A 26,340-nucleotide genomic window follows, 5' to 3' on the forward strand; every position below is an offset into this window, starting at 1 on the left:
GCACTGCAAGCCCGCAGTCGCGCTACGAACTCCGGAGGAAAGACCAAAAGTTGTGGACGTCCCAACTCTCCAGACAAAGTAGGCTAAGCACCTGGCACATTGCTGGATTCACACGCATGAAAGAGTCGGTGTCTTTTTGGCTTCTGATTCATATCTTTTAGCTTAAGATAAATTCGGTTAGGGTCTCCTTAGTATTAAAATTACTCTTGTTGGTATTGAAATTGCTCTCGTAATGTTTGAATGCTTCCCGACCCAATTTCACCATCTGCATATGCTCATAATCCCATCACTTTAATCATTACAGTCTCCATATTTTCTGTTATCATTGTTGTTTGTTTAAATAAATACAATATTATTAAAAAAATAAACATATTTAACCCTATGTCGTTGTCTGTGCAGGTTTGTTTATTAATGTGCTGACCGATGGAAACTGTGTAGAAATCACTACTTCATTTATGAGATTGAATACATTGATTTAAAATTGATTATAATTGTTACAAGTTAACCTTGTTAAATCGGATTTGATTAATTCCCTCCGGATTATTCAAATATACAAGACATCGGAGGTGGTGCCCCATTAACGAGTGTTTTATTAATCCCCAGTGATTACATTTATTATTAGTGTATCTCCTACACAAGCAATCAGTGGAAGGTACAACAAACTGTAAGGATTTAATTGCATATGTAGATACATGCATACAAACGTTAGGACTACAGTGGGAAAAGTTATTTTGTTTCTACAGCTGATGGGGGTTCTAATTTAACTGGGAAAAATGCCCTTTGAAGAGAACAGAATAAAGTGACTGAGATTAATCCAGAACAGAGACTATTATTTCTGTATTGCATCAGCTTAGGAAGCATTTAAAATGTGGGTGGGACAATTGTATCAGAGGTTTTGGGGTTCACCCCCTAACACTGTAAAAAAGAAAAAGTTGAGAAAACGTAAAATATCAAGGCAACATGATGCAAGAGATTTTTGAGTTTTCTCAACTTTTACCTGCTGTTGTTGACTTAACTAAGGTTTTTAACTTTTGCCAAGAGTTCTGCCAACTTGGATCTTCTTGTTCACCTAATTAGGATAATCCTGTGAGACTAACAAAGAAATTCTTGCTTGAATACCATGTATTTCTACCTTCACCAAACGCAGATTTTTTTGTTGAATTAACAAACAATTATTCCCCTCAATGTCATGTATTTCTACCTTCTTTAAACATAGATATTCTTGTTGAATAAACGTACAATTATTCCTTCAATGGCATATATTCCTAGATTCACCAAATACAAATATTCTTGTTGAATAAACATACATTTTACCTTTATAAATCAAGCAAACTTTATGTTGCTGTAATTCTATTTGAAAAATGCTCAATAGATGGATAATTAATAAAACAGACTACAGCTGAATGTTATCTGAAATATTTATTCAGCTTAACAGTGAACAGATGGGTTAACCGCCTCACATACAACACTTGTAAAAAACAAAGCAAAAAAAAACAACAGTACATTGATTTTCGATTAGCTCAGAGAAATTAATGAATTCATTTGCTCTGTACCTGTGGGTTTTTCGTAATCACATTGTTGCAGATTATGAAACATGCATACTGTAACACTAGTAACACTCAGGGCGAATCTTCCTCCATGCTGAAGATTTGAAATCAATACTAGGCTTACTGAACATGTAAATAATGGTTATTTTCCCCCCTATGTTTGGTGGCCTCTGAATTTACATGTGAACAAGAACTTCTGGTTATTTTAACTGGTTATTTTGTTTTACATGAGCGTTAACCACTGTGTAACCACAATACACTAGAACAGGCTAAAGAACCCCATTAACAGTCACAGTAAAAGCTTTGTTTTCAGAGACCTTGTGCGCTGCAAGCATCGAGAGCCACCAAGTTCAAAAGAGATGGTCTGAATTGCTTCGAAGGTGTACCTCATCTGTTTTGGATAATCAATGTTGAGGGCATACAGAAGGCCAAAGAGATATGCCAAGGCAGAGAGGTCTGGAATGTTATGCAGCACGATGTCCCCTTCCAACGCGACTGCCTGGTCTCGCACAGAGATGTTGGCTTCATCTTGTAGGACAGTGAGGATGCAGCACTGGTGCCAAAGTGTCAGTGTCGTGAGGAAAAATAACAGATGCATTATTAAGAGCTTAGAAAAACTAAGACAAACTAGAAAGAGCATTTTCTGAAGAAAATGCGTGTGAATGCTGAAAAGGTTAATGCTAAAGCTCAAAAGTATAACGTGTAAGCTGAGAGATGATTGGCTTCATAAGGGCTAAAAGCAGTTGAAATGTTAAAAAGGCAGAAGAAAATGGGCAGCTATAAACTGGAATCTGACAGCCAAAGAAAATTGATGAAGCAATGGTAACATAGCTGAAGTAATAGCTGAGAATAGATCATCTTCAGTAACAGTTCTTCGTATTGTTCGAAAATCCTTAAGTTTACAATTTTTATGGTTTCGACTTTTGTGAGAACTGAAGGTTGGGCGAGTGTTTGTTTTAAAGGTACACCTTAGAAAGGGACATTGTACAGTTTTTCTGTTCTTTAAATGATGTCCAAGATGGTTCCAAAACGTTTTTTCACTGCAAATCTCTTTAAAATCATACAATTCACATTGAAATGTTGAATTTTCATGGATTTTCACTGTTGAGTGTGATCTGGAGAGGTGTGATCGTAATGCTCCAGGTGTTTTAAATACACATACACAGTCTGTGTGAATGCAAGGCCAGTGTGCACCTTGTCCGTGATGAAGGTGAAGATGTTTCAGAAGGGTCTCTTGACTGGAGCTTGCGAATTTGCAAAATCTGCACTGCATGAAATCCAACCCTGAAACACAAGAGACACATATAGCATAAAGTCAGTTCTGCTAAAAGCACTTTCACAACGGTCTCTGTAATTTGTAAACATAAAATAACACAACACAGCTCTGTTCCCCAACATATAATGCATTTCATTGAAGCCATGACAACCCCATCCATATTCAATGACTGAATAGACAATGGCTGGGTTTCAGTAGTTTGTGAAAGCACCAAGTCATTGCTACAATATTGCAATATTGATAAAAGTATTTGGTCAAAAATAGATACCGATATGAAAAAAGAAAAAGTTATCCTGATAATAATTTATGCAATAACGCCAAGCCCTACTAGCCTATAAGCCAACTGTAACAGCCATTATGGGATAAAACAACCATACATAACACAGAAGGAATCCCTAGATGCAGGAGCTGAATACATCAACAAGCCAAAAACAGAGACAAGAAAAAGGTGTGTTGGGAATCAGCTTATATTAATTTATTAATATAATTGGTAAATTAATTTTAAAATGTAATCGTTAAAATTTTATTTTAAATCCTAATCATATGACAAGCAACATAAATGCAAACATGAATTCAAACATTTGTCTTTGTTACTATGATAAAAACACTGTAACTATGAAAAAATAATGATATTACCAGTAATGTCACATTTACAGAATGAGAAAGAAGACAGAATACATGAGGAAGAATTGCAGTGTGTATGTTAAAGGCTCTGAAAATGTAAAAAGCCTTACTTCTGACAGAGCATGAAACACAACTTTAATTTGTATGTGACAATTACAGTACTTTGTGGACACAAGACAGTGTCATGCCAGCAGCCAAACTATCATTGTACATTACTGTAAAGTAACACTGCAGCCACTGTTGTCAACTCCTCAGATAGGAAAGTAGCTATTGGCTGTCCTAAAAGTCGCTATAAGTCGCTAAATGACGTCATCACTTAATTTGCATAACTGGCCATGTGCATTTAATTGTAATGGACGCTGTAGGAGAGAGGAATAACGTTGTGGGAGAGATAAAAAACATCCTTAATATGTTTAGAACTACAAATGAACTTATTTTAGTGCAGTGATTTATTTTGGACAAAGAACATTTTACATTTACATCCAGCCTTGACTGTAAACCAGGGTGGGATCAACTAGCGGCGGCTTCGCGCATGCGCGACTCGCAGTCTGGACAAGAGGGGTGAACTTCTCCTGCTCTGACTGCAGCTGGGCGGGGCTGTTGCGCGAGGACTGGGCCGCCTGTGAGTGCTTTCACGGCAGCACCCACTGCTCGTTGAACGATACGTGCTTTCATGTCAGAGTCTCCACAAGTCTCCAAATACACCAGAAAAAGTCGCTAGTTTTGTCGTTAGTCGATTTTTTGAAAAAGAGTCGCTAGAGGGGTCTGAAAACTCGCTAAATATAGTGACAAAGTCGCTAGGTTGGCAACACTGACTGCAGCACCAAGGGTATCTGCAGGGTTCAACAAGCTAAATTTAAGACAATCGTGAATGCAATTTCAGGCCTATTGCACGCCCATACCGGCAAAAACAAGTAGAAAGGATATAAAGGGAAAAATGAAGAAGTCCAAGAATTACTTGCAAGATACTTATTTAAGGACTATACAGACTGAACCTTAATATCATCATTGTTTGCTCCTGCCCTTTTCCGGTTGCTTTGTGTTCCTCTGACTTCGCATGCGATTGTAATGATTTTTATACCCAAGTTGCAGCGTTCTTTTACACAAGTTGCAGCGGCCTTGACATTGGTTTTCAGCAGGCTTCAACCACTCACAGAATCATGTTTCCTGAAACTCTGAGAAGTAACGCTAAACTTTATTGAGACAATAAAGTTTAAGAGACAGAGTTTAAATTGAGACACCAGGCAGCTGGAGCGGACCGAGCTCCGGTCACGTTCGCCTAATAAACGAACCGCACCATTGTTGTTTAAACCGCCTAGTTTACCCAGTGTTGCACCGGATAAACTGGGTGGTTCAAACAACACTGTCAATTTTTAAAAAAACACAACGTTAGCTACAATTAAAATAGTCTTCGAGCTACTTACATCACTGTCTTAAATTATTTGATGGCCTACATGCCTGCATACACCGATATGATCCTCCAAGCTCTGCCGCATATGTTTTCCCCATGAAAGCGTCTGCATGACGACGCACGTGCGGATTACAAAACGAAAAAGTTTAGCCACAGCAAATGTGCAGTTAAAAAGACAGTCTGAACTAATGTAATTTAACGTGATGAAAGTAAAAACACACTTAGCTTACCTGCTTGAGCAAAACTGTTGTCAGCTCCCACACATATCCGAACACCGTGCGGCAAACCAGGTGAAAATCCGCAGCTCGAAGACGTAGTCCAAAAAATGCTTTTCGATCCACAAAATGTCCAACGGATGCACCTGTTCAGCAGAGAGCTGTTAAAACCGGTTCGAACTGGTTCAGACATGCGCACATGAGCAATCTATGGAGTTGGCCCAACGTAACTCAAAAATCTGCTCAAAGATTTACAAATCCTTGTTGTGCTGATTTTAAAATAGTAGTTAAGACAACAATGAGAGAAATTTGCTGGGCAGACAAGATTTTATAGATTGCTTATTGCAAAGCTTTATTTCTGGTTCAGTTTAATTTGAAAACTCTAATGAGATAAACAATTACTCATCATCAATTATTTCATCCAGAGGAGGTGCCCCAGATCACACATTTGAATATATATTAAAAAGCTTAAAGTATGTAAATTGATTCAATTAATTCAATCTATAATAGCTTCAATAGTTTCTTACATAAAAATGGCGGTAAATTGAACTGCAAGGTACTTTCCAGTTGAAATGTCCACAGAATGCAGTTGTGATTGCAATATATCAACTTAAATGATGCAATGATACTTTAAATTTAAATACATTTAATTAGTGAGTAATAGTTTTATATGAAAAGTTACATTGTATCTATTCCCATCAAATTATGTTGCAATTAAAAAGTAAATGTATTTAATTGATCACTATTAGTTTTCAATTCATTTTTATAACATCTACCCCTCATAAAACAAAACGTCAGTTCATTAACACCACATAGCCTCTGACCATACAGTTAGGAAGTAGCATGCTAGATAATTAATTCTTGTCTCTTTTGTAGTCTGATTAAACAGTAAATTAATTGTAGCCTACTGAGCACTCTCCCTCTCTCTGGTTGTACATCGGGCTACCAGGACACCCAGGAGGTGTGGACACAGAGTTAGGGTTAGGGCAGCTGAGAACAGGAACTCGTCTGTGGCCATGGGTCCCACTGATCTTTCTTCCTCTTGTCCCGTGGGCTATCAGGGGCACGAAAATCTCCGTCAGCGTAACTGACACGTTATTATTTCCTAACTGTATGTTCAATGGCTGTCTGGTGTCATGCGCTGTGCTTGAGATTTAGCGTTGTTTAAATCAAACAGTCAGCGGTGGAGCGGATGCACACACACCATCAAGACTGGCTGTCACAGCTGCAGTGTCTATGGGCTCGTTCGGTAGAGCCAACGCATTTTAAACACAGGAAACGTGTGGCGGTCCACCCTACTTATTTCAAAATGTGGGTGGAATGCCCGTGATGCATTGTATTATTCATCAAGAGATGCTCTGCAAGTCAGTACTGAAAATAAACCATATTGTTGACGTTACAAACTTCTTTAGGGGAAGAGCATTAAATCACAGGGAGTAAGTTGCACAGTTGGAAGAGCATGAGACTGAACAGACAGACATGGGCTACCACCATGGGCGTAGGTTTCTATATAGATGGTCCTGACATGTCACAACCAATGTTCGAGGATTGCAGAATAGTCACTACCAATATTTGTCATTTTAATTTTATATAGGAAAAATCTACATTCATTGACAATGTTGAAATACTATTTCAAATTTTCAATATAGTACACATATGGTAGCATTAATAAAAACTATTTTACATTTGTTCACGTTTTGTTTTTTTGCCACGTTCCGACATTGATTCCGTGCTATGACGACCCATATCCGCTGTTTTTATTGGCTGCGACAGAGTGATGGTTAGTGGGCCACTGCTGATCTGGTGTCAGTCAGGTAACCCCGCGGCCCCACATGCGACTCAGAAGAACAACAAACGTCCATGTGCTGAAATTAAAACGCCCCGCATCTGTCAATCGGGACTGGGGACTCCTACTTCAATGCAGTAGGCTAAGCTCCGGAGACAATGCCACCTCCAAAAAAGAAAAGGGACATTCGAACGTATTTCACTACCGCGGCTGTAAGTATAGTGTGCACAGAATCACGTAAAAAAACGAATAGCATTCAGAGTGCGATGTTTAGCTAAGTGTGTCTTCCCCGTTTCCCACCCTCGTGTAAAGGCTCTTTTATACCCTCCGTTAATAACCCGTTAATAACGGAAACGGACACCTAATGAAAGCTCTGTGCGTGAGCTTTAGATAACAGAGAAGACAGATGCAAGCCATGTGCAGGTTAAGAATATGTTTTTTGTATAGAAGAATTGTTCTTGCCCGGTTTGGCCTTATAGCAGGTTTCGTTTCATCAGCCCTAAATACACCATGGCAACATGTAAGCTCGGCAGCAGGTAAGCATGGACATAGTGTTTGTACTAGGCCTACTGTGTTTTAACTCAATAACACCAACAGCCTTCACATCATTATTTTCCCCCCTCCAGCATACATTGTGCAGTTATTTGGCTTTTAAAAATGTCTCAGATGATCAGATCAGACTTAAATTCTCAAAATGACTTAACATAATGTTGTCAAATGAGCCCATTGAATTGACAGTTTCTCATCTCTTTGAACTATATGCATTGCCATGAGTCTCTGGATATTTTAATGCGTAGTCATTTTGTTTGTAGTACTGGGGCTGCTGTGCTGGTCTAAATATCCATAGGCCTATCCATTATGATCTTGGATACCGTTAATGTTTTGCCTGTTATTTGCGGTGCACAGTCGCCATCTACTGACCACTTAGTGGTAATGAAATGCGTGGTATTACCGTTTCGACTTCCTATTCAAGAAGCGGGTGGGGTGAGGTTGGTAATGTCACTACCAAAGCTGAGACCAAACCTACGCCCTTGGCTACCACACAGTCGTCGTGTGGCTCAGCCTGAGCAAGTGGTCAAATGAGTGTAGGACCTGAAATCAGGAGTTTTGTCAGATGAATAAAAAAATTCCCTAACTAGTACAGACTGGTTGGCTGATTTGGATTTTACTGTTGACGTAACAACCCTCATGAATGAACTGGATGCAAAATTGTAAGGAAAGGGTCTCTTTGCACATGCGATGAACAGCCTAGTCAAGGGCTTCACGAAGAAGCTGCTGCTTCTATCTCAACAAGTGGAGAACAACACACTCAAACACCTTCCCACACTAAAAGAAAAGGCTCCATCTCTGTATGTTTTGTGGAAAGCTTGAGGTGAACTAAACAATGCAACAGTTTGCCAGTATTTAAGGACAAGGATAAAGCGCTGAAGGAGCCTACATGGAAATAGATTAAGCCTCAAACCCTAGAACTTGTGCTTCACCGTCTACATCGCATGGGGCAAAGTGAGAATCTGTTTAACCCTGTAGCGGTAGTCTGTGTTCAGGCTTGCACTGATTACATTACTTGTCAGGCCCCTCATCCGTTGTTTTGCTTTGTTAATAAATACTGATGCTACAACTACAAACTCATCTGCTCCGTGCAGCAGCGCAAACAGCAGAGTCATGACATATTGTAGCAGGAGTCACATTTCACTTATAAGTAGGGGTATAACGATACACAGAAGTGTCACGGTTCAGTACAGCGGTCGCATTTTGGTGAGTTAGAAAGAGAAAACAGTAACAGAAAATCCCAAATCCATAAGGATTTGAACTGACAGTAGTGCAATACATTTGCTTCATCTAGATCCATCTGAGATTACTGGGGCATAAAAATTACATCAAAAGAAATTGCAAAGCCAAGCTTGTAGCATAATACTCAAAAAGACTTGAGGCTGTAATTGGTGCCAAAGGTCCTTCAACAAGTATTGAGCAAAGGCTGTGAATACTTATCTACATGTGATTTTTTCATTTTTTATTTTTAATAAATTTGCAAAGATTTCAAACAAACTTCTTTCACGTTGTCATTATGGGGTATTGTTAGTAGAATTTTGAGGAAAATAATGAATTTAATCCATTTTGGAATAAGGCTGAAACATAACAAAATGTGGAAAAAGTGAAGCGCTGTGAATATTTTCCAGATGCACTGTATTTATTAGCATCCTCCCAAATCTTTACTGCGTGGCATAAAATGAGGTTTACTGTAAATGGTTTGATTTTTTTTTTTATGTGAAGCAATACAAGTTATTAGACTAATCTTGTATCTTGAGAACATGCTCTTCATTTAGTGTCCATGAAGGGCAGTGTTCCCCATTAAACCAATAACAGTGGAGGACCTAATCTTTGCAGCCCTAAAGAATACATCCATGTCTTATATACCTAGTCCTCCCTTTATAAAAGGCAAAACCAAAGTGCTTCTTTATATTCTTGGGACCTTGTTATTCCATAGAACTGTAAGATAAGATAAGATAAGATAAGATGTTCCTTTATTGATTCCCCTTGGGAGAAATTGCAGATAACACAGGGTTAACACAGCAGTACAGAGGGAAATAGTAGCAGCACACAAGAGTAAGTCTCAAAAAATAGAGACAATAATAAAGAGAATATTTGAAGAATAAAATAACAATTTGAATAGAAAATAAAATAAAAACTCTAAGAATAAAGATAAACATACTATATACAGTAACTGAAGATGGCGGCACCCTGTCCGGCTGCGGCTACACTGGCTCATGATAGTTTAAAATATTTATATCAAAATCTGCCGCCTAAGATGCCAAAAAACGGCAAAAATCTCTACAAATTAATATATGATCGCCATCTCTTGCTGGAATTACGATCATCCAGTGACTTCGGCTTCATAGACACAACTACTCAGGAGTGTTTACATAGCCTCGGGGTGCTATGCCGACAAGACCCAGTTGCTATAGACGCTTCTAGCATCACAAGCCGACAGAGGAGCAAGCGGAGGCGGTGTGACCGAGTGCTACATCGACAAGACCCAGTTGCTATGGATGCTCCTATCATCACAAGCCGACAGAGGAGCAAGCGGAGGCGGTGTGACCGAGTGCTATGCCGACAAGACCCAGTTGCTATGGACACTCCTATCATCACAAGCCGACAGAGGAGCAAGCAGAGGCAGTGTGACCGAGTGCTACGCCGACAAGACCCAGTTGCTATGGACGCTCCTAGCATCACAAGCCGACAGAGGAGCAAGCGGAGGCGGTGTGACCGAGTGCTACGCCGACAAGACCCAGTTGCTGTGGATGCTCCTAGCATCACAAGCCGACAGAGGAGCAAGCGGAGGCGGTGTGACCGAGTGCTACGCCAACAAGACCCAGTTGCTGTGGACGCTCCTAGCATCACAAGCCGACAGAGGAGCAAGCGGAGGCGGTGTGACCGAGTGCTACGCCGACAAAACCCAGTTGCTATGGGTTATGGAGGCACTACAGGGCTGTTTTGAGTGCACTGACTGGGATATGTTCAAAGCAGCTGCCACTTACAACGATCACATCAACATAGATGAGTATGCCATGTCTGTGACAGCCTACATCAACAAATGCACGGAGGACGGCAACGAATCCATCACCACCCGGGCCAACCATAAACCCTGGATGACTGATGAAGTATGCAAAATGCTAAAGGCACGGAGCTCAGCCTTCAAGTCTGGCGATGAGATGGCACTGAGAACAGCAGGAGCCAACTTGAATTGTGCCATCAGACTAGCAAAGTGTGCTCACAGTCGAAAAATCCAAGACTTTTTCTGTGATCCCGCTAACACCAGGGATATGTGGCAAGGCATGCGGACTATCACCAACTACAGGATTGCCCCTCCTGCATTCATGTGACGATGACGTGGACTTCCTAAATTAACTAAATAACTTCTTTGGGAGGTTTGAGGCACTGAACAACACTGCTGCTGTGAAAACTGTTCCCCTCCAGGATGAAAAGGCACTCTGCCTTGACATAGCTGAGGTGCGAAGGTCTCGGAGGAGTGTCAAGTCACGGAAGGCTCCGGGCCCTGACAACATACCTGGGCGGGTGCTCAGGGTCAGATCAGCTGGCTTGTGTCCCAACAGACATTTTTAACACCTCACTGGATCAAGCCAAAGTCCCATTATGTTTCAAAACTGCCTCCATCATCCCAGTGCCAAAGAAACCTCAAATCACATCACTCAATGACTACCGGCCCATCGCACTCACTCCTATTATGATGAAGTTCTTTGAAAGGCTGGTAAAGGAGCACATCACCTCCAGACTCCATGCCATGTTTGACCCCTTCCAGTTTGCCTACCGGCCAAACTGCTCCACTGAGGATGCCATCTCCACCACTTTTCACTTGAGCCTTGCACACCTGGAGGACAAAAACACTCGTGTTCAGATGCTGTTCCTGGACTTCAGTTCAGCGTTTAATACCAACATTCCACAGCATCTGGTAGACAAACTGGGACCCCTGGGCTTCAGCACCCCCCTATGCAACTGGCTGCTGGACATCCTCACTGAAAGACCACAGTCAGTGAGGGTCGGTCAGAATACCTCCAGTGTCATCACCCTCAACACAGGCTCCCCTCAAGGCTGTGTCCTGAGCCTCCTGCTGTTCACTCTGATGACTCATGACTGCGTCCCAAGGGCTACCACCAACCACATTGTGAAGTTTGCGGACAACACAACAGTGGTGGGCCTCATCAGGGATGACCATGACCTGGCTTACAGGGAGGAGGTGGAGCAGCTGGTGGGCTGGTGTAGCAAAAACAACTTGATCCTGAACGTGGACAAAAACAAAGAGATCATTGTCGACTTCAAAAAGAAGCAGCCCAGCCACTTCTCATCAACAACACGGCTGTGGAGGTGGTCAGCAGCACCAAGTTCCTGGGGGTGCACATCACAGACAACCTCACCTGGTCTGTGAACACTGCGGCACTGGTCAAGAAGGCACAGCAGTATCTGCCTATCCTCACTACATTTTACAGGAGCACCATAGAGAGCATCCTGACCAGCTGCATCTCCATGTGGTGTGGAAGCTGCAAAGCCTCTGATTGGAGGAATGTGAGGAGAGTGGTGAGGACAGCGGAGAAGATCATTGGGACTTCTCTCCCCTCCATTCAGGACATTGCTCCCAAGTGCTGCATGTCCAAAGCTGGGAATATTATCAGAGACTCCTCCCACCCTCACCATGGACTGTTTTCTGTGCTGGCCTCTGGAAAGAGGTTCTGCAGCATTTGGTGCAGGACCACTGAACTCTAAGTGACAATTGTCGTTTATTCTGGATACTTTGTTTCCTCAAAATATTTGCACTACCTAGCTCAACAATGTCACTTTCAATAATTTGCACTTTCAGTATGTTTCTTGTTTTTGATATTTATTATTCTTATTGTGGTATATTTTTTTATATACTTTCATATTTTAATTCTATGCTGAGCTTCTGAAACGAAATTTCGTTCTGTGTTCACTTGTTGCTCACTGAATGACAATAAAGTCTGTCTAAGTCTAAGTCTAACTGTCTTGTATGTACCTAACTTGTGCAATATGTAAGTGTGACCGTGCAAATGTACAATGGGCAGGGTTCCTGAGATAATAAATAACAACATATGTGCAATGTGCAGGGTTCCTGAGATAATAAAAAACACCAGAACAGAAAACAGTCAGTCTTTGTGACATAAAGTGTATGGTTGCATCCTTAGTCAGTGGATAAAGGAGGTGTTGGGAGCTGTGGTGGTGGTGTTGTGTAGTCTGATCGCTGATGGTATGAAAGAGCCCCCCAAGCGCCTTGAGGCACATGGTTGGGTGAGTCTGTGGCTGAACGTGCTCCTGAGTTGCCTCAGCTCGGTGTAGAGAGGGTGAGAGGGATTGTCCATTATAGCTTGCAGCTCTCCTCTCATCCTCCTCTCAGTCACCACCTCCACACTGTCCAGTTTCATCCCCACCACAGAGCTGGCTTTCCTCACCAGTTTGTTCAGCTTGATGGCACCACCACTCCCGATGCCACCTCCCCAGCACACTGCTGCAAAGAATATGACACTGGCTACCACAGAGTAGTAGAACATTTGTAGCAGCCTAGTGCACACATTGAAAGACCTGAGCCTCCTCAGAAAGAATAGCCTGCTCTGTCCCTTCCTATGGATGGCCTCAGTGTTGTCTGACCAGTCCAATTTAGAATCAGAATCAGAATCAGCTTTATTGGCCAAGTATATGAAATACAAGGAATTCACTTTCACTTTTCGCACACGGAGTACACGTAGACGTAAACATGAACATAAACATGAACATAGCATAACAAACATTCAACTAGAAAGAACAAGAACAACAAAGAACAGTAAGTTAAAAAAGCGTTCAGAGGTCCGGTCTATTTTAAATATATATTTAAGTATATATATTATACTATTTACAGTGAGGATTTATGTTGTTCAATTATGTACAGGTAGTAAATATATATATGTATATATATATATATATATATATATATATATATATATATATATATATACATACATACATACACACACACACATATAAAGTGCAAAGTGGATGATTTTGGAGTCAGGGGGTTACTTACACTGGGTGACTAATCAAGTGTTCATCAGTGTGACGGCCTGGGGGAAGAAACTGTTCTTGTGTCTGGTTGTTTTGGCGTACAGTGTTCTGTAGCGCCTGCCAGAGGGGAGAAGTTCAAACAGATTGTGTCCAGGATGTGATGGGTCTGCAGAGATGTTTCCTGCCCGTTTCCTGACTCTGGATGAGTATAGGTCCTGGATGGTGGGCAGTTTAGCACCAATGATTTTTTCTGCAGTCCGGATTGTCCGTTTCAGTCTGTTCCTGTCCTGTTTGGTGGCTGATCCAAACCAGACGATGATGGAGATGCAGAGAACAGACTGGACTATTGCCGTGTAGAACTGGATCAGCAGCTCCTGGGGCAGGTTGAACTTCCTGAGCTGACGCAGGTAGTACATCCTCTGCTGGGCCTTTTTGATTATGGAGAAATTTATTGTTCAGATGCACCCAGAGGAACCTGGAAGTGTCCACCATCTCCACCCCCTCCCTGTTTATGGAAACAGATGTTGGGGGGCTCTTCTTGCCCCGGAAGTCCACCACCAGCTCCTTGGTTTTCCCAATGTTGAGCTGAAGATGGTTCCTGCCACACCATCCCGCAAAGTTCTCGACTAGTTCCCTGTATTCCTCCTCCTTATTGTCTGTGATACAACCAACAATGGAGGAGTCGTCAGATAACTTTTGCAGGTGGCATGTCTGGGAGTTGTAGCAGAAGTCAGAGGTGTAGAGGGTGAACAAAAACGGTGAAAGAACAGTTCCCTGTGGTGTGCCAGTGTTGCTAGTCACCACATCTGACAGGCAGTGTCGCAACCTGACATACTGCGGCCTGTCCGTGAGGTAGTCTGTAATCCATGCCACCAGGCCCTAGTCAACCTGCATCACTGAGGGCTTCTTAGCCAGCCGGACTGGCTGGACCATGTCGAAAGCACTAGAGAAGTCGAAGAACGTGATCCTCACTGTGCTTTGTGGCCTCTCCAGATGCGTGTAAGCTCTGTGAAGCAGGTAGATGATGGCATCCTCCACGCCGATGTCAGTCTGGTACGCAAACTGCAGTGGGTCCAGGCAGTCGCGCACCAGGGGCCTGAGATGCTGCAGGACCAGCCTCTCATGACATGTGACGTTAGAGCCACAGGCCTGAAGTTGTTTGGAGCGCTGAGTGTCCCTTCTTTGGCACCGGGACAATGCAGAATGTCTTCCAGAGTGTTGGCACCTTTTTCAGCCTCAGGGAGAGGCCAAAAAGATGCGTGAACACTCCTGCCAGCTGCTCCACACAGACCTTCAGCACCCTCGGGCTGATGTTGTCCGGTCCTCTGGCCTTGTTGGTCCTGGTCCTGGCGATCTGCCGTCTCACGTGGCTGGTTTTGATGTTTGGGGTTGTTGTTGTTGTTGGGGGGGGGGACCAACAACAACAGACCTGAGAGAGGGAGAGGGTGGTGGTGTTGGAAGGGGAGGTGCAGAAGCTGTCATGCCCAGGTCATAGATGCGGCAGAGAGGTGGGCAGTGCTGGAGGGGGAGGGGGGTGTAAGCCCGGCCCCAGGTGGTGAGTCAAATCTGTTAAAAAACAGGTTTAGCTCGTCAGCACGTTCCTTTGTCCCCTCCTCTGCTCCTCCCACCCTTTTCATGCCTGTGATGTTTCTCATCCCCGCCCACACTTCTCAGGGGTTGTTCTGCTGCAGCTTTCCCTCGATCCTGTTCTTGTAGCAGGCTTAAGCCCTCCTCAGTTCCCTCCTCTGCTCTTTCTGAATTCCCTTCTGTGCGTCCTCATTGTCCCCTGCCATGAAAGCTCTCCTCTTCCAGTTCAACAGGACTTTGATGTCCCTGTTGATCCATGGTTTGCTGTTGGGGAAGCAGCAAACCTTCCTGGTGTGGACAACACTCTCCTCACTGAGTGAGACCCTCAATGTCGTCACCGTAGTCCTCCTGAAACATCTCCCAGTCAGTTATCCTGTAACACTCCACCAGGGCCCCCTCAGCCTCCACAGACCACTGCTGCACAGTCCTGGTGGTGATGGGCTGTCTCCTAACAAGAGGCTTATACGTAGTACTATGGAGTTATATTTTCTAAAAAAGGATTTGGGAAGTCCCACTGGTATAGACTGAAACAGGTACATATATGAGCCAGGGAATAAGATTCATTTTTATAACACTTAATTTCCCTATCAGTGAAATTTTCTCAAATATCGGTGTAAAATTAAGTTATACAAGATTTTCCACTTCTTTGTTATAACAACACCCAGATGCCTAATTTTTGGATTTGATTCTAATGGGTTAGTATGATCCAGAGAGAGGAGGGTTGGAGTTAGATATTGGAAGGACTTCACTCTTTGACCAGTTAATTTTATAACCAGAAAACAGACTTAAGGTATCAGTAAGAATCAACACAGTTTTTAATGAAAGATCAGGTTGCGACAAATAAAATAAAATATCATCAACATACATTGAGATTTTGTGTACTGTACTGCTCACCAGGACCACCAGGACCCCTACAATACTATAATCTTCTCTTTTCTTCTGAGCAAGGGGTTCAAACATTCATGCATGCAATAAGAGATAGAGGGGACACTCCTGTCTAGTAGAGTGAGTAATTGGAAAGGGATCCGATACAATACCACTTGTGCTCACTCAACCTTTGGATTATCATTAAGGAGTCTTATAAGGTACAATGTACAAGGTAATTTATTCATTATTATACAACACAGGGTTGTATAACAAAAATTAAGTTCGTAAACAACTTCATGGTACCCAAATTGCAGAACATATATACAGTGATTAATATTCAAATATGCATTAACACGTAGTGCACCTTTTGAATGTGCATCAGGGTGAATGTAAACAGCAGTTCCAAGATGGTGATAAAAGTGTGGTCAGCATCTTGATATTAAAAAATCGACATCTGGGAAACACAGTCCATTACCTTTGACTGTGAGCAACAAGCATCAATGTTGGTCCATCTCTTCTAGTCCCGCTGTAGTCCTGCACTTTGTCGGCTCAGAGCAAAGTCCACCTGTCGAGTGCAACCTCATGATCCGAGATGTTGTGGTGGAGACAGGTCCCTGTGGGCACAACAGTCTCTGGTTTCATGTTGTTTGCCTATATCCCATTCTGTCCATTTCCTTTTCGTGCGACTGAACATTAGCCAGGAGCAGCCTTAAACCAAGCTGGATTAGCGTGGCTCTTATTCGGACTCTCTCCCTCCGTTGGGTGGTCCAGCCAGTCAGGTTGGATGGTCAAAAGACGCCATGGGCCACGATGGTCTCAAAGTCTGCTGCTCTTACCCTAGAATTCCACTGGTTGCATGTGCATTGGGAAACAGCTCTGCTGCGGTTTTGCTCCATGATCCTTTGTCTGTCAACAGCCACCGGCTCTGTTTTGAGTGCAGCATGGCTGGACAGCTGGAGTGGCGAGACCGGGGAGTTACAGAATCATGCACGGTCACAATTATACATGTATGTGTTATAAACACAACAACAAACAGACAAAAGGTTAGTTTTCCCAACCCAAAGATTAAAAGAAGGGTGGACTTCTGCTACCACAGTAATGTGGTAGCAGGTCGTTTCTTCAGCATCTCATGTGAGAAAAAAAATACTGCAGTTATACGTGGAAATGTGTCTGTCATCCTGTCTGTCCTACCGACTCTTCATCACATTTCTGCCCGAAAAACAGCGTCTGTCCTTGGCAGCAGAGCCAGGCAGCTCCCGTAGTTGAATAACGGTGATTATGTGATGCGATTCAGAGCAAAAAACTTTAACTTACCATTTGTCTCCTTCCATTATTGTGTTGTGGTAGTTACTGTCTCTGGAAACTTGTGTTGAAAAAAATCACTAGCCCTCCCAACCAGGGATTTCCCCCAGAAAACAACACCCCTCCCTGTGAGTGAGAGCCAGACAGGGTCCGTTGTTTACAGATGATGATTATGTAATTATATCATTTAGAGCAAAAAACTTCTCTTTGTCACTTTCCACGACACATGGTGGGTCAGGAACTCAATCACAACATATTATAACTGCATCCATATGATTTTAATAGCTCTTAATCATTAGGCTTTAAGTAATATGAGGGAACAGCATTTGTTTTCTAATGATAACTGATTAAATTATCTCTTTATCTCAAAGATTGTTTTCTCAAGATCAAAATGACATAAACAACATGTGATCTCAAGAAAACAAATCACTTCTAACTCGTTATCATGAGAAAACAGTGGAAATAACATGTTTGACCCATGGTCGATTAAGGCTTCCGTAGGTATGCACTGAAGGAGAAGGTTAAATAGTCTAACTGCTACTCATCATTTTATTATGTCAAGTCTGTCTATCTTGATTGCCTGGGCCTCATCATAGGACAGGCAAAACAGGAGCACAAACAGGAAAAACACAGGAATTTGATAATCCAAACAAAATGGACTAGGTCCAAGCATCACACCCTGGACCAGCATAAGCCAAAAGAAACACTGAGACTTCATGCTCCTAACACTATTCATTATTTTGCAAAGCAATAAGACAAAAAAACAGCAACTATTTTATCATTGCCATTTAGAACATTAAATTGCAAAGTAAGTTTGCTAAATATCAACTTACCCAACAGAAACACAAACAAAGTCCAAAATGTTCCAGCAGTTTCTTAAGTACGCATCTGCATGGAAAAGAAATCCATAGGCAACAATCTTCAGGAAACACTCAACAGAGAAGATGATGAGGAAGATATACTCCAAGCTTTCCTGTAAAACAACAACAATGGCTTTTGTTTGTATCTGCGTTACTCATAAATTATCCAAAAATAACTTTGTGTAGTGTAGTTTTAATTTAACATTCTGATAAAAAATAGAACTTTTTAGGGATAGAGCGATTAGGACCTTGAATTATTTCTATCACTGTAACTGACGTTTACACAAATGTGAAGCAATTTTTGTGCGTAAAAAAAAAAATTAACATCAAAATGAGGCTTTCAGAACATATTTTGTTTTTTTTTCCACACTTATACTGTTGGTTGAGTATTCAATTGATCTCCTTTGCTTATGTTTCTTACAGCGTCACACTGATCTACTTATGTCTATTCATGTCACTTACAATCTCACACACCACTGGAATGTTTTGTGGCCTCTCCTATTTCAGCATACACATGCAGTGAATTTCTATTTTAAAAACACACCACATGGACAGTGCCCTTCAGTTGTGTTACACTGATATGCAAGCCTAATATTGTCCTTCTGTCCTTGTCCCTTGATGTAAACTAAGTAATTAAATTAGACTGCTCAAAAAAAGTAAGGGAACACTCAGTCGTCACTGTATAACGCCAAGTCCATTAAACTTAAGGGATATCAATCTGTCCATTTAGGAAGCACAAGTGATTGTGAATCAGTTTCACCTGCTTTGGTGCAAATGGAAGTGACAACAGGTGCAATGGAGAGGCAAAAGCAAGACAACTCCCAAAAAGGGAATGGTTTTGCATGTGGTGGCTACAGACAGTTGCTCTCTCCTGATCCTTCCTGACTGATTCTTCTCTAGTTTTGTGTTCTGCTAGTGTTCCTGTCACTACTGGTAACATGAGGCGGTACCTGCAGCCCAATCAGGCTTGCAGGTAGTCCAGCTCCTCCAGGATGGCACATCCATAGGTGTGGTCACATGAAGGTTTGCTGTGTCTCCCAGCACAGTCTCAAGAGCATGGAGGAGATACCAGGGGACTGGCCATTACATGAGGAGAGCTCGACAGGGCCGTAGAAGGACATCAACCCAGCAGCAGGACTGATATCTGCTCCTTTGTGCGAGGAGGAACAGGAGGAGCACTGCCAGAGTCCTACAAACTGACCTCCAGCAGGCTACTGGTATGCATTTTTCTATCCAAACTGTCAGAAACAGACTCCATGAGGGTGGCATTAGGGCCCGATGTCTTCTAGTGGGACCTGTGCTCACAGCCCAGTACGGTGCAGCTCGATTGGCATTCGCAAGAGAACACCAGAATTGTCAGGTCCGCCATCGGCGCCCCGTTCTCTTCACAGATGAGAGCATTGACTTGACCTCTCGTTCTGACTTAAATCCAATTGAGCACCTATGGCATGTTATGTATCAATGCATCCGACGCCGCCAAGTACCGCCACAGACTGTCCAGGAGCTGACTGAGGCCAAGATCCAGGTCTGGGAGGAGATCCCCCAGGACACCATCCGACGACTCATCAGGAGCAATTGGGAGTGCATACAGGCACGCAGGGGCCATACACAATACTGAGTCACATTATGAGTTGCTGCGATAAAATTCACACAGTTGGATCAGCCTGTGATTTCAATTTTTTACTTTGATTTTTTGTGTGATTTTGAATCCAGCCCTGAATGGGTTGATGATTTTAGTTTCCACTGACCATTTTGTTCTCAACAATTGTACAATGTACATCAGTAAAGATATTCAACTTGAATAATTTGTTCATCAAGATCTGATGTGTGATTAAAGTGTTCCCGTAATTTTTTTGAGCAGTGTAATTTAAATACACTAATTGAAGTTATTAATCACTTCAATGTAGAACTTAGTAGTCAATCATAGGATTTTGTCCCGAACAAGGACCAAAATCAAAAATACAAATAAATTATTAAAAAGGAAAAATTACAGTCATGACAGGAAATGAGTCCCAGACCAGACAGCTACAGTCAGCCTGTTAAACTGAGAGGATGGCAAAGTTATTGTTAAAATCTTAAGAAGAAGTTCATAGCTAATTAAACAAAACAAACCCAAATGATTCATGAAGCAAACCCACAAATTAGTATGGTATTGTGATTTATGCTGAAAACTAGAATGGGAGGAGACATAACCAAGAGTTAGTAGTGTTGGCAAAAATATCAATTGTTTCAATAGGCTACATATAGGTCCTGAATATTTGAAACGGTGTCAATACTAATTTTTCACGGTATTGATACACACCAACCAACAGCGAGTTGACACACACATTGTTGTGCCCTCATATCCCTACTCTCACTCAGTCACAATGCTGTTCTCATCACTTGTGTCATTTGCTCGATCTTGCAATGGCGTAAGCTCATTACAGATCACAAGTGCAAAGACTCCACAAGCTGTTTAGGTTGACAAAGAAAACAGCAGATGTGCTGTTTGGAAATACTTTGCATTTAAGTCTAATGAACCAGGAAAGGCAAAGGATAAGCATGCGGATATGCAAGCAATGCTACAGATCAGTACTAGCAAAAGATGCTAGCATAACAAGTTTAGCAAAGCACCTACTCTAAAGAATTTCAAGAAGTTGGTTACAGCTTCAGTTTCAGCATTATTGAAGTATTAAACAAAATGGCCTAGTACACTGATGTTGATAAATATGCTACCCTGTTGTTGGCCCAACAGCTATTTTCAATTCTAAAAGCTGAGCTAATCGTTACTTAACTATGGTCAGAATAATTTAACTTAGATGTTGTGCTTAAGAGTATACAAGCCTTGTTATATTAATGAAATTTTATTTTAATAAAAGTCAAACATTTTATGCCCTACAATACTGTCAATTTTTTTTCATGTGGTAACAAAAATGGTATCGGATATTGATATTTGATAAGTATCATGACAACATGAAGTGTTAGCATTGGTGTTTGTATCCTGTAGGTCTAACAAATTAGTTGACTGCATTTCCTTCCCCTTTAAAAATATTTTAAATTATGATTGTTTACATGTTACCTTTCTAGCCGGACTCTTCATATCCTTGTTGATGCATTGCTACATTTCTTGGCATGTAATTACCACTAATGTCAGCCGTGTGCTTGCACAGTTGAATGTGTGCATGCACCATACAGGCAAAGTGGAGACCTACTCAATGTCACTCATGTTGCACTATAGCACTGCTGCGGGTCAGAAACTCTACAGGGAACATTTACATTCTGGATTCCTCAGCTTCTACACAGGTAAAGGTCCAGAATTAGCCAGTCAGGACTCCCATGACTGCTTTTGGGGGGAAAAACCCTCACGGTCACTGTTAGGCACAAATCTGTTTTTGCAAGTCCAAGTCCTAAAGGAGATATTTATAATTTCCAGACACCCGCTTTAAACGAATAGGGGGCAGTATTTCCCTTTCTCAAGGTTTAGTTCAAACCCTTTTTGCCATTTATCTTATATATTTAATTTGTTTCTATGCAAATTCATTATTGGACATTGTAAAAATTGTAAAGACTGAAATAATTACTACTATGTGTGATTTTATGTATCCATATAATCAAAATTGCTCAGATGCATTCTTTTGTTACACAATAAGTGCTAAATGAAACTTTTGGAGGTATACATTGATCCTAAATTCTAAGAACAGCTCATTCTATCGGTGGAACAAACACAGGTCTGTGTAAGGAGGCATACTGAACAACCACTGTAACCTACATCTGAGTAAAGCTGTCACAAAAGCCTTTCCAGCAGGTTGGAATGTTTCATTTCAGTTATTGTCAATACAAAAAGTCTTTCGTGTTCTGACATTTGACACAAAGTTTACAAAATTTATAAAGATATCAGTGCAATTGTGGAGACTTAAATACCACTCCTTTTTTAGAGGAAGGAATTTGTCTTGGTGTATAACAAATGAAGGCTAATTACTGCAACAGTCAAGAACATGAATAAAAATTACATTAAAAATATAAGGAAATACTATAACAAACTATAGCAAGTATGTATGTTTAAGACTCACAAAGCTGTACAGATTTTGCAAAAACCTGATTACTCATGTTATCACCACGTGACCTGACAATGTTCATCAACGCTTCTTGTGATGTCACAGAATTATTGGCCTTCTCAGTCTTCAAGTGCCCCCATAAGTGTTCAATGGGGTTGAGGTCAGGTGGCATGACAGTCGGGACTCCATGGTCCTCTTTGGCCTTCAAGTAGTTCTTGCAAAGGTGTGTTTGGGGTCAATATCCTGCTGCAGTGATAAATCAAGTCAAAGCATAGCTAGATTACAGGTTTCTAAGGGTGTATGGAACTCCAGAAACTGGATCAATTGTATCCAAAGACTGATCACACCATCAGAAGATCAATACACAAACCTTAATTAAGAGTTAGAAAAGCCACTTCATCAAAGCTCTGCAAGAACTACTTAAAGACCAAAGAAGACCAAGGAGTCCTGATCGTCATGGACTTTCCTCCACAGTCACCTGACCTCAACCCCACTGAACACTTATGGGGACACTTGAAGAGTGAGAAGGCCAAGCATTCTGTGACATCACAAGAGACTTTGTTGAACACTTTCATTTTCATGTTGTGATAACGCGAGTAGTCAGGTTTGTCAGCTGTAATTAAAGCACAAAGAGGACATACCACTTAGACTTCTAAGGTATTCTCAAATGAATGGACATTTTTCAAAGACTCAGCTTTTTACTAAATTGTTGCTAATATTATTTTCAATGAAAACAATAGTATTAAGTTCAAAACAAATGCAAAATAGAATTTTTTGACCAGTCATCTAGTGAAGTTTTGTTAGGTGCTCTGATTCGGTCATCTCATACAAGATTGCTGGGTTGAGATCTTAAATGCATCAGCATTTCTTTGTGCTCTGTTTACCTTGACAATTTTTCTGTTTTTTATTGTCATGTCACAATTTTTCTTACCGCTAAGATCTGGAAAAAGTCTACAGTCGGGAAGCGTGTTGCATTACAACTGGCAACCATACATTTTCATGTCATTACAGTAGCTGCTGAGTTTTTTTATTATGGTGATTCTTTTTATTTATTGCTTTCTAATGCTTTCAAATGTTTGAAAACATAACACATAAAACATATACATGCCTAATTTAAATGCACAGATCCGTCCAATGTGGTAAAACCTATATATATAACAATAAGGCAGTTAATTAACAGTCAGTATCCACAGTTATACAGTATAATAAAAATGAATGCACAAACACAAGAATGTTGACGCACCAAGTTGCTGTTGGTGTTGTTGCTATCTTCCTCTGGCATCGGCAAGTACACAGCCAGGGCCACACAGTTGGCAAAGATGGCCAGCAGGATTATGACTTCAAAAGGTCTGAAAGTGATTCATAGGAAGCTGACATACCAACCATAAATTTTACACATAGATGTTCCCATAATAGACAAATGAAACAGCACATACGTGCACACACTCACATACCTACAGCTATGCTAAATATATAAATAAATATAATAAATAAATAAATGTTATAAAATATAACATTCAATGTTTACTGAAAGTTAACATGGTCTGCGGTAGCAACAATGACATCAACTGTTCTGTTATAATGTCTCCATCTGATATGTTATATTGAGCTGTCCCTCTGCCTAATGACCCATTATTATAGCAGGATACTTCCACTCCACAATACTGATGCATGCCTTGCGGAAGGGATTCCTCAGTGTCAAGAAGAGGAGAGAGCGTGCAGGCCTTGGGTTGCCTCCTGTAGCCATCAGCTTCTTCAGCTTCTCCTTCTGTTTTCTCTTCAGAGTTTCCTCATCCATGATGAAAGATGACAATGGGGGACTGCTGCTGTCTGCCATTGTGGCTTTGAGACGGTACTTGTACTAAGTTTACTTTGAATTAGAGGTTGTATTCCAAATAGTCTGTCAATTTAAAAAAAAAATCTTGAAGTCCTTAATTCATAACCCTTCTCAACTTGTTTCAATCCTCTCTAACACTGTCTATTGCTGTTGACTGAGCTCCCTCTCTTTCTCTGTTCTGCTCTGCTCTGTTCTTGTCTCTGGAATGGCAGCTGTCCCCTCTACTTGTGAGGGATTGGTTTACTGGACAGCTGTTTAGTCAAGAGAATAAATATAGACAATGAACATGCTACAACCATGCTGTGTTCAGATAGGCTACAATCTGAATGTAGTTTATGTCCCAAACTGTGAGGGCTACAGGCATAAAAACAATAATAATAATAATAATAATAATAATAATAATAATAATAATAATAATAATAATAATAAGATAATATAGTATTGCAATAAAAGAAAAAAAAAATCCCCCATGAGCCAAAACCAATTTTCAGCTGAGACCTTATGGTGTACACAGAGGAGGATTAAGGTATTCATGGGCCCCTAGGCTATTTTTTATGTGGGCCCCCCCTTATGCATCATGCTCTCCCAGAAAAAAATTAATTTTGCATCATGTGTAACAGTGCAGGAGAATATTTGGCAAACATGATCCACACACACTCCAGTTAGCACACAGGTAGGTCAAATCGAATCGATGAGCTTGATTGGATGAGGTGACCCGTGTCTGCCCAATCAGTGCTGTTTTGTTTGTTTATTACCCCATGGACCAATAGAGGTCAATGAATTTTTCCATTATTGTACAAGTACCATAATTATACAAGTGTATTTAAATTTCTAAAAAATAATCTGACCAATTCAAGGACCCCTCCACAGGGGTGGAGCAGCAATTTTAAATGTGGGGGGGTTCTGGGGTAGCACATGAGCACCACAACCACCTTTGGCCCCTGTTTCAGTCTCCAAAACTAATGCGATGCATTTCTAGATTTTCTTCACTAGGATATGCCAATAATATTGCATTCAAAATGTACATTATAGCACAACGCTCTTTAACCTAAGATATTATATATTCACAAGCAATCACATACCATGGTATTAAGAAATTAATGTATATGTCTTATTAAAGAACAAGTGTGAGTGAGTGAAATTGGCAAGAACACTGTGTTCCTCCCTCTTCTCTTGTGTTATCTCCCTCTCCTCCTCTCATGTTCTCCCCTTCTCCTTCTTTTGTGTTCTCCCTCTCTTCTCCTGTGTTCTCCCCCTCTTGTCTTCTCTCCAACTTCTCTCCTGTTCTCTCCCTCATCTTCTCCATGCTCTCCTTTGTCCTGACTCCTGAACTTCCCTTCCTCAGAAACATCCTACATAAAGAACTCAGTGTTAATATTCCTGAACATGGAAGTGTTGAAATATTTTATGTAAACTTAGAACAAACAGCCTTGATTTTGATTAGGAAACATTCAATTCTTTTGTTGTTCTTTTATCTGCTTTTTATTAATTATTTTACATATATTTTGTTGTTCTAATCTGTTTTAACTAATCTTTCATCCTAGCCTTTATTGTACTCTATATTATTTTATTCCTCTTATTATTTAAGATTTTAATAGTTTTATTGCATTTCATTGTCTTCATTTCTATTCTTTTCTAGTTTCTGAGAGCAGTAACAGGGATGAGTTGATGTAGGAGATTTTCTTCATTGAAAAGAAGGGTTTAAACTCCAACAAATAGCTTTAAGTTACGTAAATGAACACCTACATGGCATTAATGCAAGAATATGAATGTACTACCATAAAATTGAACTAGTGCATTTATGGATTGAAAGCTAGCTTTCTGTTTCCCTCCTGTCACATAACTCCAATTAAATGACAACTTGACTTGAAAAAGAAGTCAATCTTCTGCTGCCTCTTCCTCTTTGGCATTCCTAACAAAAAGAATAATGATAATGTTGAATAATATCAAAATCAGTGGATGTCTCTAGAAAACTATCTGTCAGTTACCATTAACTTTACCTGGCTTGCATTAACTTTGTTTGCACCTGGCTTGCTTAATATTAGCGGACATGCCACAAAGCAAGACATAGTTTAGTTATTTACAGACAAAATTCTACATTATTAACTAGTTAAATAACCGTTTCATACCTCTGCTCTGTTCACTGTCTGCGGCAGCGAGTGACGGCAGCTCCGTGTTAGCATGTACGTGTTTACTTTCCCGGGGGGCCGGGACTAGTGGGTTTGGTCAAATGGCTGTGATTGGCTTGATGGCTGTCAATCAATCTAACTTGGCCAATGGGTTTTCATGTGTGGGGGACTGAGGTGCGCTCCATTTTAGTACGCTGGTACACCGCGAGGGCGGGCAAGCGGTTTAATACCTTAGGAGAAAGTCGGGGGGATGAAATCACCTTGTTTTAAAAGTCCCCCACGGCTGTGACGCCACGGCCCC

At 41.1% G+C, this 26,340-nt stretch overlaps 1 protein-coding gene across 1 annotated transcript in view; it reads right to left on the reverse strand.

Annotated features, from left to right (window-relative positions):
- Nucleotides 1-23,910, reverse strand: part of LOC140997980 (dihydropyridine-sensitive L-type skeletal muscle calcium channel subunit alpha-1-like) — a 238,979-nt gene extending 215,069 nt beyond the window's left edge. Inside the window, exons 1-3 of the mRNA XM_073468075.1 lie at nt 23,723-23,910; nt 23,317-23,422; nt 18,013-18,152 (exon numbers count right to left, since the gene is read on the reverse strand). Of these exons, the coding sequence (XP_073324176.1) occupies nt 18,013-18,152; nt 23,317-23,422; nt 23,723-23,910 (434 nt within the window). The remainder of the gene's footprint in view (nt 1-18,012; nt 18,153-23,316; nt 23,423-23,722) is intronic.
- Between the last annotated feature and the right edge of the window lie 2,430 nt (nt 23,911-26,340).

This window comes from Pagrus major, chromosome 6, assembly GCF_040436345.1.
Source record: "Pagrus major chromosome 6, Pma_NU_1.0".
NCBI classification, from domain to species: domain Eukaryota; kingdom Metazoa; phylum Chordata; class Actinopteri; order Spariformes; family Sparidae; genus Pagrus; species Pagrus major.